The following is an 18,944-nucleotide window of genomic DNA, read 5'->3' on the forward strand; positions in this document are numbered from 1 at the left end:
ACCATTCACATATCAGCAGTATGTTGTAGTTTATTTCCTGAATGGACTTCAGGAATACTTAAAATACAATAATTATATTAGAAAAATCACTGAAGGCTTATTAGGTCAGGATTCTTTTACACAATATTTTATATACTTTTAGCTGTCATAAGAACTGTGCTTCTTAGTCTTAGCATACTCTTAATTGCTATATGGAAAGTCAGTTTCAAAATTAGAGGTTAGGTCGCAGGAATGAAATTTTATTAACTATAAGCATGAAATATTAATAGTTGCTTCAGTAAAAGATTGTTATGTTTTGCAGGTGAGCCTTCATGTCCTGATCACTGATACATATACATATCCTAGTAAACACTGAATATATTTCAAGTATATTTCTTACTAAAAGTAGGATTTTAATCTATCTTAGCTTTTGGTAAATAACCGTCATTAAATTATTTAAGATTTAATATGATGTTATATATATTAATACTGTATAATTATATTCTCAAAGATAATTTTATGTTGTAACAAGCTAACATTTCAGCCAAAATTAACCTTTTTAAAGATTCCTAATTTCAACTAATCAGACTTTTAAGGCAGATTATCAAGAGGATTTATTTCGTTTTCTTGTTAAGTGCTATATAACAGATTACATCTGCACTTTAATTAACTTTATGAAGGAAAAATGACCCCACTTCCTTTTAATTTACATAAAATAAAATATAATTCCTCTTTTCAGTTCACTGTTCTAGATATTTAAAGGGCTGGCTTCAAGTGATAAGACTAAGTCTACGTAGGATCTTGTAGTTCTAGTTCTGTGATCATGTCTTAGGGTTTGTTTCTTAGTTTATACTTCTTAGTTCCTCAGTCCATATTGATTATAGCTAGCACTTCCTGTATGCAAGAACCTTCTGGTGTTGGAGATAAACTGAATCCCAATATTCTCTCCCCTTTCAAACTTGACATAATGCTTTAAGATAATTAGTTCAACTTCAGGAAGAATCAAAAATGATAAAGTGAACCTGATGGCTACATTTTAACAAAAGTAAAAATCAACCAGGTTCTAGAATCAGACCTGGACTTTAATTCCTGCTGTCAAATCCACTGACTTGTTGCAATCAAACAACTTAACTGTATCTTCTCCAACCAGCTCTATTAATTATCCTTACTTTATGAAGTAGAAAAATAATGATACCTAGTACCTAGGAAAATTGTTAACCTCAAAATAGCTAGTCCCCATTCCCCTCAGTTCTAGAACTAAACCAAAAATAACATCTAGATATGGAGTACATAATAAATTACAACAGTGGACATCTTCATTAAAAACAGTTGTATTTTACTTCTGAAAAAACAATCTTCCTTTACCCTTTTCCTTCTGTTTTATTTAGCATGGTTCCATAAATGCTTGGTAAGCAATCCACAGTTTGGGTGCAATTATTACAATTCATACACAGTCAACAAAGGCATAAGTGCATGTATGGCTGTGCTGGCTGGACAGGTAGAGAGGTCAGCGGAAGAGAGGGTGTCCATGATACATGACCAGTACAGCTTTAAATGTATTGTCCCAACACTGGCTTTTAGTCAGAAGCAGAAATTACCTTTTTGTGTGTAAGATTTTTTTCTATTTAAAAGAAGTGTTTTCATTGGTAGATCAGATACCATAAGAGGACTTCATCAAGGAGAGTGGATGAAGACGAAATGAATGATTTTGATTTTTAAAAGGTTCATATTTTTCATGAAAATAGTCATTTTTACATTAGATGTCACTTTCCATAGCTACTATGTAGTTTTATTTTTACCTGAGAAAAAAATGCTGTGGGGAATTAGATAACTGGAGACTGATCAATTAATTTCACATAACCCATCAGTCTCCAAATGCAGGTGAAATACACTTGTTTCGAATTGTAACAACTATCATATATACTTGTTTTCATTAGTAGTCATGTTTCAAATGAAATATTACCTTCCCTTTTTTTTTTTTTAAAGATTTATTTATTTATTCATAGAGAACTGGGGTACAGGCCAGAGATGCGGAGGGTGAGAGGATTCACCAGAGACAGAGCAGGGAGCAGAACAGGCAGATCGACGAAGTATACTGCTGAGGGGAGCAGCGGGCGGGTCAGGAGAGGTCTGCCACGCCATGTGGACTCCTCCGGGGCAGGCGGGACTCGAACTTATGCGGAAGTGGCTTAAGTTTCTCAGTGCTGTGCTTTAACCCGCTGCGCCACCAGGGAGGGCCTACCTTCCCATTTTAAAGATAAAAAAGTTTGGATAATACTGAAAGTTCAGATTAAAATTAGAGGTATATGTGGGCTACCATACAGGGAATTTATAAAGCTAAACACTGCATAAGTAGAATGAAAATTCATCTTCCTTCATTTTTGTCCTTTGTCTGTGTGCCAGTTCCCATCATCCGTTAGACCCATTTGCCCTTTTAATATTTGCATCTTCAAAAGATAAATGGTGAGAGAAGCAAGAATAAATTAAACTCTAATTACTACATTTGCTAATTGTAGAGCGCTTTATGGGGGGAAAAAAAGCCATCTAATTCATAGTTAACATGAAGTGTAAAAATTTTCTGTGACTTTCATTTACTCCCTTTTTTCTTCTCCCTCCATCTAGCAGAATCAAATTAGCTAAGGTTATCTTTACTTTTGACATGAATCTGCTAGGTAGGAGTTAGGTTTTCTTACCTTTTTTTTTACTGGTAAGACATTTCTGTGTCACTGTTTCCATTCCCAGGTTCTAGCCGTAAACCCGTTCCTTATGCAAACTGTGTTGGCTAAATATTTTGTTGATGGCTTATTTTAGTTATCTGACGTAAGAATAGTTCTGATAAAATGTTTAAGAGGTCACTGCAAACTTGAAATTCATCTGCTTATATCTAGATGTTAGAGATGCTAACATTGTGCTTAACTATCTTTATTCGTTACTCGAGAGATTAAGAATACTGCTGTTTCTTATGTGATAAAAACTATCTCTGACTTGCATGTTACTTAAAGTGACATTGTTTTAAAATGAACTTATGTACAATAATCTGTTGGAGATGTTGCCAGATAAATATATCGATTTTTTTTTTTTTTTTTTTTTTTTTTTTGAGATTGTGGCTTGTGGCTGTTTGGGTGGAGAGGCACATGCTTATATGTATGACTTTAAGCTTATCTATGAATCTAAGGCTGAGGGTTGCCTTTAAGAAAAATAAGTCCTATGTGTATGCTGGTTTCACTTTCAATCGGGAGTACTGAAGAACAAATTAGAGCTATATTTTGAGGGTAGTAGATGTGTGAGTTCACATGTTTGAATGTTTGTACGAATAAGGGTTTTCTTAATTGTGCTAAGATAATCACAAAAGTGCCTTTAACCCAAATTTTTGGACAATATCTGAATCATAAGAGAATATCAGATTTCAAGACTAGGACTAAATGGTGCCTTAAGGCATGTATAAGATATTAATGTAGTATAACCTAGATTTATAATTATGTGACAAGTCAAATAATACTCCTCCCACATGTCTTAAGTTTCCCTAATATATATATTTTCGAAAGATTGATTTATTTGTGCATACAGAACTGGAGTATAGGCTAGAGGTTCAGGGACAGTGAAAGGATTCACCAGAGACAGAGTGAGGAGCAGAACAGGCAGATAATCGAAGTACACTGCTGAAAGGAGCAGCGGGCGGGCCAGGAGAGGTCTGCCATGCCATGTGGGTCACCTCCGGGGTGTGCGGGGATCAAACTCATGCAGAAGTGGCTTTAGCCTTTTAGTGCTGTGCTTTAACCCACTGCACCACCAGGGAGGGCCTTTCCCTAATATATTCTTATCCCTTCAACTTTTTCTGCTTTCTGTGTACTTAGGCTGTTCTAAATACTGTGAACATCCACAGCAAATAAAACACAGCCCAGTGAGAATGAGACCGTGACATGATTACAAGTAAAACATAGAGTAAGCATTCAGAGAATACACTGTGGGATCTTGAAGAAGAAGGAAAGATTCCAACTGAGATGCAGGATAAAAGAAGGAATAAAGAAAGCTGTATACATAAGTGTCACTGGCAATATAGACACTGAAGTGTAGTTCGGTGCTGTATAGACAACAGAGGACTGTCAGGGGTGTGGGAAGGAAGTGTTATGACAAGAAGTCAGTTTAGGATCCAGGGTAGGCCACGTAGAGTAGGTCAAACTGGCAATGTGGACTGAAGCCAGTGTGGCGTCTTGGATATTAGCCTATATCTTCAATTCAATACGAATGAGCTCTTAAATTTTGAGGGATAGAGAAATGATAGCTTTGGATTATTTAAGGTGGTAGCATTTCCAGTGGAATTATGGTATATTTGGGGGAAAGTGTGGAAAAAGGAGGGCAAGAAAATGTTTAATTTAAAGGCAGCCAGACTCCATGAGACTCAGTAATACTTTCAGTCTACATACTTTAACTACTGTTTTCTCCTAGTTGCAAGCAGCCATTTTAATTGCTATAAAACATTAAATATGTATTGTTGGCTCTAATGATTGTAACTTTTCACACACTCATAGACAGTGACAGCAAAAACAATTTTAAGTAATGAAATGGGTGCAGGTGGGAACATGGAATTTTAAATGAAATATGTTATCTCTTTACATTAAATATTATATGATATAAACAGACACTTTAGATAAACAGAAAATGCAATTGCACATACGTATTATCATAGTCTACCAGTTAGCATAGAATTATAGAGAATCATTTGGTATTGGGCATATTGTTAACTTGCAGTCCATATTTAGAACAGCATACAAGACTAGTCATTAAACAAATTACAGATGCTTGCTGAGAGAATTTTCATAAACTAATGAATTTCTTTCAAAGGAAAGTCATTTTGTTAGATAAGGATCCATTATTAAGATCACCTAGGCCATCAGGAGTCAGTATTCGCTTTACCTCTACTGTGTTTAAAGGAGATACGCTATGAAATATTTTTTTTTTTAAATAGAGCATTTTTATCCTGAAAAAAATGCTCTCAAATTCTCTTCCACAGAACATAACCACCCATAAGCAAATTATCAATACCAAGCACCAAATTAATGATTCAGAAGAGACATTGTGGCATAAACTAAAGAGACTTTACTTAGTATATGTTGATAGAGTGTCTCTAAAGTGGCTAGAAAAAGTACCATTTACATTTTAAAGCATATTAATAAATTGTTTCACAAAACTAGGACCAAGTCACTTAACTCTTTTAGCTTATTGCTCTCCTAGAGAATAAACTACATTACTCATTTTACTTTGAGTTTTTATCCAGGGATAGATATCACTGCCTACATTGCATGCCCTGTTGAAATATTCTTGTTGCACATGAATATTGTGCCAAAACATTTACCTGCAGGTTGCAGCTAAAATGATTTTAATACATTCTCTCATTTACCTACTGTGCAACCCTTATATTAATCAATGTTAAATATATTGCTTTTTTCAGATATGCTCACAATATTCTATTTAAATTATGATTGGTTATTAAATTAAACCAATACAACACAAATGGTTACGTCCCTACCTCCCTTGTATTTAAAAATTGCTGAAAGTTTATTAGATATAAACGTTACTTCTAAAAAAATTGTTGCATATAAAAATCTACATTTTGGGCCCTCCCTGGTGGCGCAGCGGGTTAAAGCACTGCACTAAGAAGCTAAAGTCACTTCCTCATGAGTTCAATTTCCACCTGTCCCCAGAGGTGACCACATGGCTTGGCAGACCTCTCCTGACCCGCCCGCTGCTCCCCTCAGCAGTGTACTTCATCTATCTGCCTGTTCTGTTCCCCGCTCTGTGTGTGTGGTGAATCCTTTCACCATCCCTGTGTGTGTGGTGAATCCTGTACCTCCGACCTGTACCCATTTCTGTATCTATAAATAAATAAATCTTTAAAAAAAGAAATCTATATTTTACAGAATGAATTTTTATTGTGACAGAAATATCAAGAAAAATGGCAAAAATGGATACAATGTGTCTATTTCAGCAATGTGCAAAGAATGACTAAGATGCTCATTATCAAAATGATAATTTGCTCCTTAAAAGGAAATGTTTAATGTTATATGATTTCATTGAACCATACAATGATTAATATCTAAGGCGAAATTCTTCTTTCTAGCCAAGAACAAAAACTCTGCCTTGTTCTGATATCTGGTTCATAGTCAGAAGCCTGTGAGAAAATCATTTCATTTTAGAGATGTGATTTGTTATAGTATATTGAATCTAATGAGGGGAGACATGAAAAAGAGAAATTGGAATTATAGCATAGAACCTAGTTTTAAGAATGAAACCAGTGGTATAGTACTGTGATTGTGTAGCTTTCAATTGCAAACAGATATTTCAAATGCATTCTTTAAACGTTTTCCTTTTCTTAAGTTGATAGAGAAGGCTATATATATATCCTTTTCAATTTCTCATCCTAAAGCTTAGGCACCATTTTAGAATTTGTGGAGATGAAAAGGAAAGAAATCAGTGGGTCAGTGTTTGGATTATATAGGACTATTCACATGTTACATCCTATTTGTCCGATCAGCTTATCTTTTAAATAAGAATAAATGAAAAGAAAGAAACCCATGGATAAAACTAATGATTAAAGATCTGAAGATAATTTTAATCTTGCAGATAGAATTTTGCAACATTATTCTCTTTTGTTTCTTTAAGTTGTTGATTAACAAAGAGCAGTTCAGGCAGGTCTTATGGTCAAACTGAGCAACTGAAAAGCAGAATTTCTGATTTCAGAGTAACTGAACGGTGACAGCCATTCCTTATGAACAAACTTATAGTTTTGTTTTGTGTACTTCATACACTGAAAACTGTCTGCATTGTGAAAGCCAAGTCAAGTATTGCTGAAGCTACAACCTTGAAAGAAGGCATTTCTGATTAAACTCATGTTTTATTGAGTAGTTCTAAAATGTTATATTTACCCCAGAAAAATATCATATAGGACACTTTTATGTGTGAGGGATTGAAATAAGAATTGCACAAATATGGTTGCTCTTCTTACTGGTATCCTTACACACAGTGCCTAACTTCAATAGAAAACAATCCTTTGGGGGAAATTGTACTATCTAAATATATCAGATAAGTAATCATAGTATTCCTCTTAATATATTTGTGAATCATGTTGTATTTTGTTTATATAGTTGGGTACTACTTTGGGTGGTGGTGAATAATGGCCTCAACGATAATGTTAAAGATTCCTGAATTAAATACATTTCACTTGCTTACACAAACATAAATTCTATTTTCTCTTTAAAACTATAGATTTTATGAGTTGCCACTGCTTTAAATTCTTTTAAAAAATATTTATTTATGCATACAGAACTGGGGTACAGGCTAGAGGTGCAGGGGCAGTGAGAAGATTCACCAGAGACAGAGTGGGGAGCAGAACAGGCAGAATGATGGACAGCAAGCAAGACAGGAGGTCTGCTGCATCGTGTTGTATCACCTCCGGGGCTGGGGATTGAAGTGGCTATGGCCAGCTTGCAGTGCTGTGCTTGTCACCACTGCACCACCAGGGAGGGCCAGTCACTGCTTTAAATTCTCAACTAACCCCCAGAAGTTAAATTCCAAAATAACTCTTGGATTTCCTTTCAGGTCTTCTCCAATGGTCACCTGGGAAGTGAAGAATATGATGTTCCTCCCCGACTGTCTCCCCCTCCTCCAGCCGCTACCCTTCTCCCTAGCATCAAGTGAGTTGCATTGAATGTGGAGATCATTTGTCTATAGGTAAAGATAGAGTAGAAGTGATACAGTACAGGGTGAAGAGAAATGTATCAAGTAAGTGTGAGTCAGGCAGATTCATAAAATAACCAGGTGTAACGTTTTTCCCGATTCTTTGCTGGTCACCGCAACAGATCTTTGATTTCTCCAATTTCCTTATTTCTCAAATCCATTCACCACTGAATCCTGTAAGTTCTTTGCAAGTTGTTTATACTCCACTAATATTACCCTTTGACCTAGCTTCACCTCATCTATGAACAACTGAAAGAGCCTAGATCTGATTTTATGATAGAATCTCAGAAATAACCTTCAATGGGATTTAAGCCAGAATCACATAGTCACCCAGAGATTGCCTTGAAAAATAGGGACAAAGGTGCCACTTTGAACAGTTATTTAACATCTACCAAGTCAAACAGGTACCAAACCAAACTCTTAAATCACATTTTTCCCACTCTCTGTTCTAAGTATGCTGTCTACTTTCCTCCAGTATATTTTGTTCACACAGCTGGATTAATTTAATTTTTGTTTATACCCAAATCACTTTTTTACTTAAAAACCCAGCATTGTGTTTCTTCTTAATTAATCCTGTGCTCTTCTGTTAGCCATAGGATAGATTTTTACCCAGTTCAGTTGTTCAATAATTCCAAATGCATACTCTATAGATTTATCTTAATTTTACTCTAGGATTGTGAGTGTTTCAGGCTATTCTCTCCTATTCAACACCTATTCAAAATACTCTAAATATTTTCTGTATGGTAACTTTTGTGACTTCTCCAGTCACAGTGACAGTAGTAAAACTAATTCCCATTCGTTTTCCTGTAGTTTATTTCTACATATTTCATTATGTGTGTTGCTGTGCTCTTTCCTAATTGTAAAGAGCTTCTCCACATTAAAAAGATTATAGGGTTTTAGGGTAAAATCTTGTCTTACATTCTCTGATTTTCTCCTATCAACCTTTCTGTTTTTTACTTTATAGTGAATACACTGAGAATACCTGGTTAGTTAATTGCCTTTAATTTTAGATACTCAGATCCTTGTTTCTGATTAAAGATGTTGCTTTTTTTTTTAATAGTTTATTTTTGTGCACATCATTTTGCGCATTTTTCCATCTCAGTTGTAATCCCTGTGGGCTTCCCATCACCAAATCACCCATGTGCTGTCAGCATAGTCCATGCATTCCCCTCCCACCACTGCTGCTTTTTTAGTTTTAGGGCTTCTTCATTCCTTCTTTCACTGGTGAACTCAGAATATACATATGTACACCAAATAGGGATAAGCTAGATCCCATCTCCCCAGCTATTGACAACATACTTCAGAAAATAGCACACGTTGAATCACTAGAGAATATGACCAAAGTGTACAATTCTAACTTGGGGAGAGTGTTTCAGACTTTGTTAAGTCAAGGACATTTCATAGAAAGAATGGAAATTTCTGGAGTCCTGACTATGGGATCAGTGGAAAAAGGGAATATTTGAGGAAAAACAAGAGTGTGCAGTTTGACATCATTCACTCTATAGTGGGAAATTAAGCTAATATGACCATTCCACAGTGGGAAATATATTTGAAACTGGTAGGAACATAATAGACATTGAAGTTGCAGTACACATAGTCTGCAGTAAGGCTGTGTGTGCAGTAGGACACAATAGGCTCTGTCAGTAAGAATGTATGATATTCTTGCCCCAAATAAATTCTTTATATATGTAGTAAAATTTCTAAGCTCAGTTCAAAGATATGTTGGTATTTATAAGAATTTGTGGAAAAGTTAAGCTTGAAATCCCTCCTCTGGTGTCCAGCATGTCACTTACCCACCTTCTGCCTTCATTTGGATATGCCTTCATTTGGATACCTTTCATGGTTAAAACATAGTAGGTATAATTCTTGGGTTGGTAATGACATTCCCTTGTTCTCTAGGCAGTGATAGTGGGCTCTGTCACCCCATCACTGTGCATTCATCTCATAAACTGTCACTTGAATTCCAGGTTCACTCAAACAAGAACTCAAAAATTGGTTTTGAAAAGTCTTCAAAATGGATGAAAATATATTTTGAAAAGTCTTAAGACTTTTTCATCTGAAGTTTCTAGTTGAGATGTACTGTTAAAGACCTTTGAGTTTTTCTTAATGTTGTCTTGCAGTGAGCACAATGAAAAGTCCTTAATTTTCTAACAAATTATACACATTCTTTAGCTTCATGGTCCATGTACCAAAGACCTCTTGCTCCCTCTACAGAAGGTGCTTCAAAATTGCAGTCACGGCATTTTTTCTGAGATTCGTGATGATTCAGAAAGAAGTTTTAAGTTTATATATTTCCAGTATCTTGCAATGCCATTGGGCAACTTTTTGTGTACTTCACTATAGCATTTTTCCACTGGCATCAGCAAGTTAAATAGTGACAGTTGTAGAAAAGAGTATGTTTTTGTTGTTTATTTCTTTTTTTTTTTTAAATCTAACATATAAGTAAAATGCCTGTAAATTTAATGATTGATTGTTTTAGTCATTTTCCTTATTATGTCATGAAATTTAAGCCATAAAGATAATGTACTCTAACTCACAGACCTTACGTATTGTCTTATTTATTTTCACTGCTTTAGTCCTTTTTAGTTCTTGCTTGTTGGGGGGAAAAATAACAATTTGGTAACTTCACAGGAGAAAGAACTTTCATTTAATTAAATTGGATGTATTTTCAAGTATAACAGTCATAAGAAAGAAAATACTCAACCTTTCTATAAAAACTTCATTAAATGTAAAAGTACCATGCATATATACTTACCATTTTAATGCACCCATTTATGTTATATTGGAACAAAATGTTAATATTTTAAGAGCATTGATTTATTTTTCTGCATTTTCTGTTACAATTCCAAGACAGTTTTGTTTCATATGACAAGTTATAGATTTCTCTTACTGTGCCATTTAAAATATGTACAAAAATTCTTTTAATCCATCAGTAGTTCTTTTTTTTTTTTTTAAAGATGTATTTATTTGTACATACAGAACTGGGGTAAAGGCCAGAGATGCGGAGGGTGAGAGGATTCACCAGAGACAGAGCAGGGAGCAGAACAGGCAGATCGACGAAGTACACTGCTGAGGGGAGCAGAGGGCGGGTCAGGAGAGGTCTGCCGCGCCATGTGGTCACCTCCGGGGCAGGCGGGAATCGAACTCATGCGGAAGTGGCTTTAGCTTCTCAGTGTTGTGCTTTAACCCACTGCGCCACCAAGGAGGGCCTCCATCAGTAGTTTTAACAAAAGTTTGAAAAACCTTATCATTTGTACTTAGTATCAGAACAGTTCTTCTAATATCACTCTTCCTCCCCCAAATTATACATGCTTAAAACTTTGCTATAGGTTCCACATAATGATTAATTAATGCATTTGCAACGTTATTCTCAATGTATTTTTTCTGTTCTAAGCCTTTATGAAAAATGTTAGTGCCTAGAATATTGAAAAATGATAAACTAGCTTCTTTCATTTGAATATATCACATTGGTTTTGCCTATTCTGGGTTATGCTTAAACTAGACTGGACTTTTTTTTCTCCCCTCTCTCCCCCCCACTGATAGGTGTACTGGTCCATTAGCAAATTCCCTTTCAGAAAAAAACAGAGACCCGCTAGAAGAGGAAGATGAATACAAGATTCCTTCATCCCATCCTGTTTCCTTGAATTCACAACCATCTCATTGTCATAATGTAAAGCCTCCTCCTAGGTAAGAAGTGGGCAGCTATTTATCACATCATATCTGTATAAGCATAACCATGCGTGTTGTTTGTAAGCAACTGAATCACATTTAATTCTGCCTTCTTTCTGAAAGCCTTTTCTTCTAGTACACTATTTTTTGCATTACTCTTCAAAGAAAACTAAGAGGCAGATTTCCCATTAATCAGTAAGTTATTTTACTTAGTTGACTTGTAAATCTAATGGAACATTTTGTTGACCCTTCCCTCCCCAAAACAAATTATACATTCATAAAACTTTGCTATAGGTTTAACATAATGGTGATTAATTAATGCATTTTCAATATTATTCTTAGCACACTTTAGCTGTTCTAAGACTTTATGGAAAATGTTAGTGATTAGAAGCAAATGCATTATGACAGCTTTCCTTTGATTTTTTTTTCATAACCATAAAACTAAAATAATTTATATGTATCCCCTTCTTTACACCAACACTTTTACTATATCTTGAAGTTTAAAAAAAAAATACCTGAAGTTGTGTTCCTGAACTGCTTTTTATCACGTAAGATTTTACTTTTTCTTGGACCAAATAAGAAGGTTAGCAACAGTGTTTTCTTCTGGTCGGTTTATTCTTGTTTATTCTTAGTGTAATGGGGACATCCTTGGGCATTAAGTTATCAGCCTTACTGAGCGATATGACACTTAACAAAAATGGGTGGATGTATTGAAATATTGCTTTTTAAGTAGGATGCTGCTGCATTTATATAATGGAAAGAGTAAGCTGTAATCTATTATTTTTCTGTTGATTCTTTTTCATCAACTTCAGAACCTTCAGAGCTCCAGCTCCTTTGTATCACACCTCTGAAGCTATGCTGGATACATAGAATAGGGCACTCCAATTCTCCAGTAGCTGCTGGTGGTCCAGCCTTCTGCCTCCCAATATTGCTTGACTGACTGAGAGATAGGAGAGCCTTTTTGACACTTCAATTATCTACATTATCTTTATTGAATATGCCGTTTCCTTTTTGAGATCGTCAATCAATTGAGAGCATTTTACGAGGGGAATATTTCCTTCTTTTAGATGAAAAAATTAAAAGAATTTAATGCCTGCCTAAGTATCATACTGAGGTAGAAAAATACATTGGGGGGCGGGGGGGGGGCAGGGAATGGAAGCAAATTTCACTTTAACTACACATCTGTCCTAATGAGTGATCCTGGCTAGAAGTACCCACCTGCTGCAGAATTATAAACCAGGCCAAGCCTTTGTATTTAAAGAACCAAGGCACTTCTTGCTAATTGCTGGTGTTTAAGATATTTGTTGATAAAATAGTATCATTAAGAGGACAAATAAGTGAGAGGCAGTTTGTTATAGCAGAACCACCAAGGGTTTCCTCCCCTGTTAGAAAATTTGTCCCTTTACAGCAAATACAGATTGTTAAGTACTTTCAGTTCCTTTGGCTCTTAGAAATGTGTGGTAATTCTTAAAAAGTTCAAAAAAAAATGAAGATGAGTTTTTTGTTCAACTTGAGTTTGTTTGTTTTACTGCTTAGTGGTGAGGGGTATAATTTTAATACTTTAAATTTTACTTGTCACATCATATTAGGTGAAATTTTTTTTTGGGGGGGGGGCAGGCATCCCAAATCCTGAAAATAAATTTGAATTATAGCCACCATCCCATTTATTCTACTGTTATAGAAAAAGTCATGAATGTTGATAATGCCTAAACTTGATTGCAGTGAAATTTTTATCCAATTTGTTCATGAAAGCTATTACAGTGTATTATGTTATCTACAAAGCCCTCTTTAAGGTTAAACACTGCCTTTCACCTCTGTATCCTGTTCCTTTGGAGAAATTGTCAATATGTGGAAAAAGTTAAACAGTAGATAAATAATTCATCTCAGTTTCATCATTCTTATGAAAATTCAATACTTTTAAATGAACCATCTCTGCTTCTTTAAAGAGAAGTAGCCAGCAGAGAGAACAGAAATGCACTTCACATGAAGCACTCTTGATCTATTCAAATATCGTTCGTTATGTATATACCTTTACCTTGCCCCAAGAATGCTGAGTAAATCAGAGAAATGCAAAACATGAACTCGGCCTTCTATAGCTTTTTTAAAGAAATAGTTTATTCTTTTCATTTTGAAAGATCAGGGCTCTTTCCGTCTGGTATCTGCACCCAGTTCACCTGTAGTCCACCACAAGCCATTGTGTTCGTGCGTTCCTACCCCTTTCCCTTTCCCATATGTCTGCTCTGTTGTCTTCAAGCTGTTAAGGTTTTTTTGATTCTTAATTTGGTTCTCTATTTTTCATTTAATAGTAGAATAATGTGGTGAGCCTAGTCCATAGCTATGCAGCTATTTAGTTGCCGAAGACAAAACAGGCTTCTCTTTGCCGCTGTCTTTCCAAACCTCAGCTTTACCCATTGTGTATGTGCAAATGATTCAGAAGTATTAATAACCAAGTAATAAAAATACACTTTATGTTATAATTAATGTTATAGACACCGATTTAGAATGTTTTCTATACCCAAGGACTTTGCTAATATAATTTTTCTCCATTTGTCAGAAGCATGGAAATTTTCATTGTGGCAGAAGTGGAACTCTCCCACAGAGTCTGGGCCTTTAATATGCCCGTCAGATTGTGATAGCATGAACATTTAATAAGCTGCCTTCATTTTATGGTCTCTATTGCGAGGGAAAATTAAATTACAAAAATAAGTTAAAAAAATACCATAAACAAATAATAGTCACTAAATTGTGGGGTTTTGTTTTTTTGTTTTGTCTTGGTACCTTTTTTCCTTCTAAGACTTGACAAGGTAATATCATGCTCTGAAAATGATGTGTTAATTTCACACATGCCTAGATAATCCAACAATTTCTGTGGTTATAATTGGTTTCACTTTTTAAAAGGACATAAGAGTATAGAAATTGAACTTTTTCTGGGAAAGAGGAAATACATTTTTAAACTTGTAAGTGAACAGGATGGTTAGTTGCCATCATCAACCCAAATGACTTTTAAATGGAAATCTTTATCCTTATGATTTTGTCCTTTGATCTCTACTTTAGGTCTTGTGATAATGGTCATTGTATATTAAATGGAACCTATGGTACATCTTCAGAGATGAAGAAATCGAACATCCCTGACTTAGGCATATACTTAAAGGGTATGTATAAAACCTTTATGCTCTACACCTTAATGGTCAGAATTTAAAGGCAAAGTTCTGTGCTACTGTTGACGTGAAAATACATTAAGATTTTGTGTTATCCTCTAGGAGATGTTTTTGAGTCAGCCTCTGATCCAGTGCCACTACCACCTGCCAGGCCTCCAACTCGCGACAACCCAAAGCATGGTTCTTCACTCAACAGGACGCCCTCTGATTATGATCTTCTCATCCCTCCATTAGGTTGAAATCTTTAAAAAATTTTCAAAACGTCCACCCTGACACCTGTCTCAATTAATATCTGAATTATCAGAATTCAAAGCAATGCCTTTATATGAAGCAAAAGGGGTTTCCCAGGTGATGGTGGCACTCCTTTTCACCTTTACTGGTAGATGGCAAGCAGAGATAGAAAAGGTGGTAGTTCTGTGTACTAAAAGCCGTTGAGAAAACAGGCGAGCCTGGTTCATTCCCCAGACCTTGTGTTCCAGTAGGCTTGAAATGTTCAAGATTTTCTTAAGTCCAGTTCTTAAAGAATGTGTGTACTATTTCTTTCAGCACTCAGCTAATTGCATAAAAATAGGCATTTTATTGTAGTAAGTGGAGAATATTGTCTTATTATAACTGTAACACATGAAGAATCTGTGCACATAGAGTGAAGGTACACAAAGGTGTGCAGTTAGCAGGTGCTGGGCTCAAGTTCACTTAAGGAGGTGTTGGTGTCACATTAACAAACCAATGTGCCATGGTTCTTTTCACTCTGATCTGATTTGGTTATTAGGCTACCAGAAATAGAAAATTAACCTATTTTCCCCAAACTCCACATACTAGCATTTCTAGTCATATAATTAGGGTGCCTTTTACTCCTCTTCTCTGGATTTCAGGGCTTTTTGTGTATAATGGATAAGGGCCTCCTAGCTAAGTCACCTACAATATTTCTCTTTCTCCTTCCTTAATGCTGCTAGGTTTTGACCAGTAACCCAAGTGTTATGATCTATATCAGCATTTTCCAATAGAACTTAATGTGGTGATTTTAAGGATATCTATATTCACATGTGGCTAGTGTGACTTGATCTGAATTTAATTTTAATTAAATACCTATGGGGATGGTAAGTAGCGTACTAGACAATGAACATAAATGCTCCAACCTGTCTTTTTAGCATGTTCTTCCTGTGCCCCTCATGCCTTGCTTATAACATTTATACCACCTAGAGCTCACCATTATACATTTGGTGAGTAAATGGTTTCAAGCCCCCAGTAACCCTGACCTTCTTCTTGGTAACACCTATCTAAATCTTATTTTCTGTATTTTTTCCCTCTTTTAGTGCATATCCCTTGCTGATACCTATGGGAAATTCACCCACAAATCATACCTGTTTTTTTTTTTTTTTTCTTATATCCCCTGGTGAAAACTAAGTTTGATTTTGATCATTACATACACATAAGGTGCCTGACATTTAGGGGCTGAAAAAAGGTTCAAATAAATATGATAACATAGCAAACAACTAAAAGTTAGAATGACAAAATCATTTTAGTTTATACTTTTATGTTTAATTCAATGCATTTAAATACATAAGAAATTTGATTACTGCAATACGTAGGTGTTCATTTCATTAACAAAGTATTTGAAATAGCTTACAAAGATACAAGTATTGCATTTCTAAATCTAAAGAATCAAGGTAAGGGGAAACGTGAGTAAAATAGTATGACAGGGGGAAAATTAGATATAATTGCATAATGCACTATTGTACAGTTGCTGGGAAGTATGCAAATAGAAGTAACTAGCTATGGGAACCACAAAAGGAAGTTCTATATTTAACTGTTCCTCTTTAGAGACAACAGATATGTGAAAAATATATTCTTCTATTGTGTACCTTTAACAATGAAATAGATAAAACATTAAATGAAATGCAGTGGAATAATATAAAAAGTAAACTTCTGTGACATTAAATGTTGTACATGTGATTTTCTAATTAGAGGTTATAAGCATTTACAAAGAATTTGGTACTAACAGTGTGACCGATAATAAATTTTAGGTCACATTTCCCATGTCTCAATATTATAAAAGGTACAAGTGAATAATAAGCCGTCTTCATAATCTGCACTCTTTTTTTTTTTTTTAAATGGTACTAGGAGGTAGAAAATGTTTACACATACATATGTGTCTGTTTTTCTCCAAACATTCCCATAAAATTAGTAACTCCTGTTATCAAAGACAGTGAGCTGCTGGATGAACCCTGCAGGTGAAGTGTTTTTTAAGCAGCAAAAGTAACCATTAATTTTGCTTTTTACCTGATACATTTTGATGAATGCTGAATGCTGTTGATACTGACCTTTCTTTAAATAGGCGAAGATGCGTTTGATGCCCTTCCACCTTCCCTCCCACCGCCTCCCCCTCCTGCAAGGCACAGTCTCACTGAGCATTCAAAACCTCCTGGCTCCAGCAGCCGACCATCCTCAGGACAGGACCTCTTCCTTCTTCCTTCAGGTAGGTGGAAAAACTACAGAAAACTTGTCACTTAAAATCTTACTGTCAAGAATGTAATCCATTTGTTTCTGGTTTCCTAGCAGAAAAATCCTTGGAAGAGAGAGGGAAAATAGCAGCCGGTGGGTAGGTTTGTTAATCAGTAGGTTTTATGCCAAAAAAGATAGGAGGAAAGAAGGAATCATAGAATTTAGAAATGGTACCGTAAAAATAAAATCATCCAGCACAAATAACAGCCCCAACTTATATGAGGCACTCCTGAGAAGCTTCAGTGATTGGACAAACTAGAGATGCTGAGTCTATTAGGTTTTTAAGCCTTAGTAGAAATGCCTTAGTTTCAGATTTTTCAAAAATGTACTTTGGTAAAGTACACTGCTGTAACATTAATAGGTAAGTTTTCTGAAATATCTGCATTTTATGGCTTTGTCACTGCATCTTTAAAGTCTCTGTACCAACTCCAATTACTGGTCATTAAGGGAAAAATTACTACATAGCTTTTTTCTGTCACTAGGGAAAATCAAAAGATTTAATAAACTATCCTCTGCATTAGAATTGTCAGTGGAAAACATTCAGTCACATTGAATCTGCTGATCCTGGGCTTCTTAATCTGTCTTGTCAGTGATACCAGTGTGTTCTAAAATATTTGCTGCCTCGAATTGCTTTGGTTAAAAATAGGGGAAATTGTTTTTCCAAACAAATCTTCTACCTTTTAGATGGATAATCCTGTAAAGCTTGTCAAGAGTGCTCTGGGACCCATTTATCAGTGAAATTGGGATTTTCAGTCATTATCTTTCACTTTTGGTATTCTTTTTCTGTTTATAATCACCTGGATTGTGGACATATACCTTGTAGTATATAGCTTGATTTTTCTAAAAGTAGTTCATCTTCTAAGAAATGTTTTATAGCAACTCTACATAAATTTTAGGTGGGCAGCCTCATGGTTCCAAACTGGTACATAATGTAGAACAGCCATATTATTCTACATTATGATCCCACAGAAAGTCTAGTTCCCACACAGCACAAAGATTTGTCCCCAGGATCTACCACTATGTAATCAGGACTTATCTTCATTTTTGCTTGTTCCTTTTGTTTTGTCTTCCACTTAGCGTGTTTGCATAATCCCCTGCATGTCCATCCATGTTATTGCAAGCTTTTGAGGTTTGATGACTCTTTAGTGATGTGTGCACATTATTCATTTTCTGTGTATGACACTGTTTGGCTTGATAGTGCTTGTGTGTGAGCACTTTCCATAACTTTGTATTATTGCTTCCTCCATTTGATGTCTCATTTTCCATCTTTATATTAATTCTTGTGGGTTAACTTAATACTACAATTTTTATCTCAATCTACATTTCCTATTTTGCTATATACTCACCTTTTCCACTGAAATTCTTCTCTTACATTCTTGATGCTAATTAGCACTACCACTGAACTTGAACAGGGCAGGATCAACCCTCAAAAAACTGGTGTATAACTTTTGATTCCCTCTAAATTTAACTGCAGGCATTCCTTGGTTTTCAGAGTATTGGTTCCAACACCACACCCCTGGCCCCCACAGATGCCAACATCTGCTGGTGTTCACAAGCCTTGTGCACCTTTTGGGTTCCACATCCAGGGATTCAATCAATGGCTGGTTGAATTTGTGAATGCAAATCTCAAGTATAAAAAAGTATTTAGGCCCTCCCTGATGGCGCACTGAGAAGCTAAAGCCACTTCCGCATAAGTTCGATTCCCGCCTGCCCCGGAGGTGACCACATGGCGTGGCAGACCTGCCCGCTGCTCCCTTCAGCAGTGTACTTCGTAGATCTGCCTGTTCTGCTCCCCATTATGTCTCTGGTGAGGTCTTTCGCCACCCCTGAGCCTCTGGCCTGTACCCCAGTTCTGTATGTACAAATAAATCTTAAAAAAAAAAAAAAAAGCAAAGTTAAAGC

The 18,944-nt window shown here is 35.7% G+C and overlaps 1 protein-coding gene across 2 annotated transcripts in view; it reads left to right on the plus strand.

The window, feature by feature from the left end:
• The window catches only part of CBLB (Cbl proto-oncogene B, E3 ubiquitin protein ligase), a 178,436-nt gene that overhangs the window by 147,249 nt on the left and 12,243 nt on the right, over window positions 1-18,944 (plus strand). Inside the window, exons 13-17 of one of the 2 annotated variants that reach the window (XM_004675235.2) lie at window positions 7,576-7,670; window positions 11,257-11,400; window positions 14,437-14,534; window positions 14,643-14,774; window positions 16,876-17,016. In XM_004675235.2, coding sequence (XP_004675292.1) covers window positions 7,576-7,670; window positions 11,257-11,400; window positions 14,437-14,534; window positions 14,643-14,774; window positions 16,876-17,016 — 610 coding nt within the window. The remainder of the gene's footprint in view (window positions 1-7,575; window positions 7,671-11,256; window positions 11,401-14,436; window positions 14,535-14,642; window positions 14,775-16,875; window positions 17,017-18,944) is intronic. The other variant, XM_012733931.1, reaches the window with a different exon arrangement.

Source organism: Condylura cristata, unplaced genomic scaffold (assembly GCF_000260355.1).
Source record: "Condylura cristata isolate star-nosed mole 26May11 unplaced genomic scaffold, ConCri1.0 scaffold00003, whole genome shotgun sequence".
Classification (NCBI taxonomy): domain Eukaryota; kingdom Metazoa; phylum Chordata; class Mammalia; order Eulipotyphla; family Talpidae; genus Condylura; species Condylura cristata.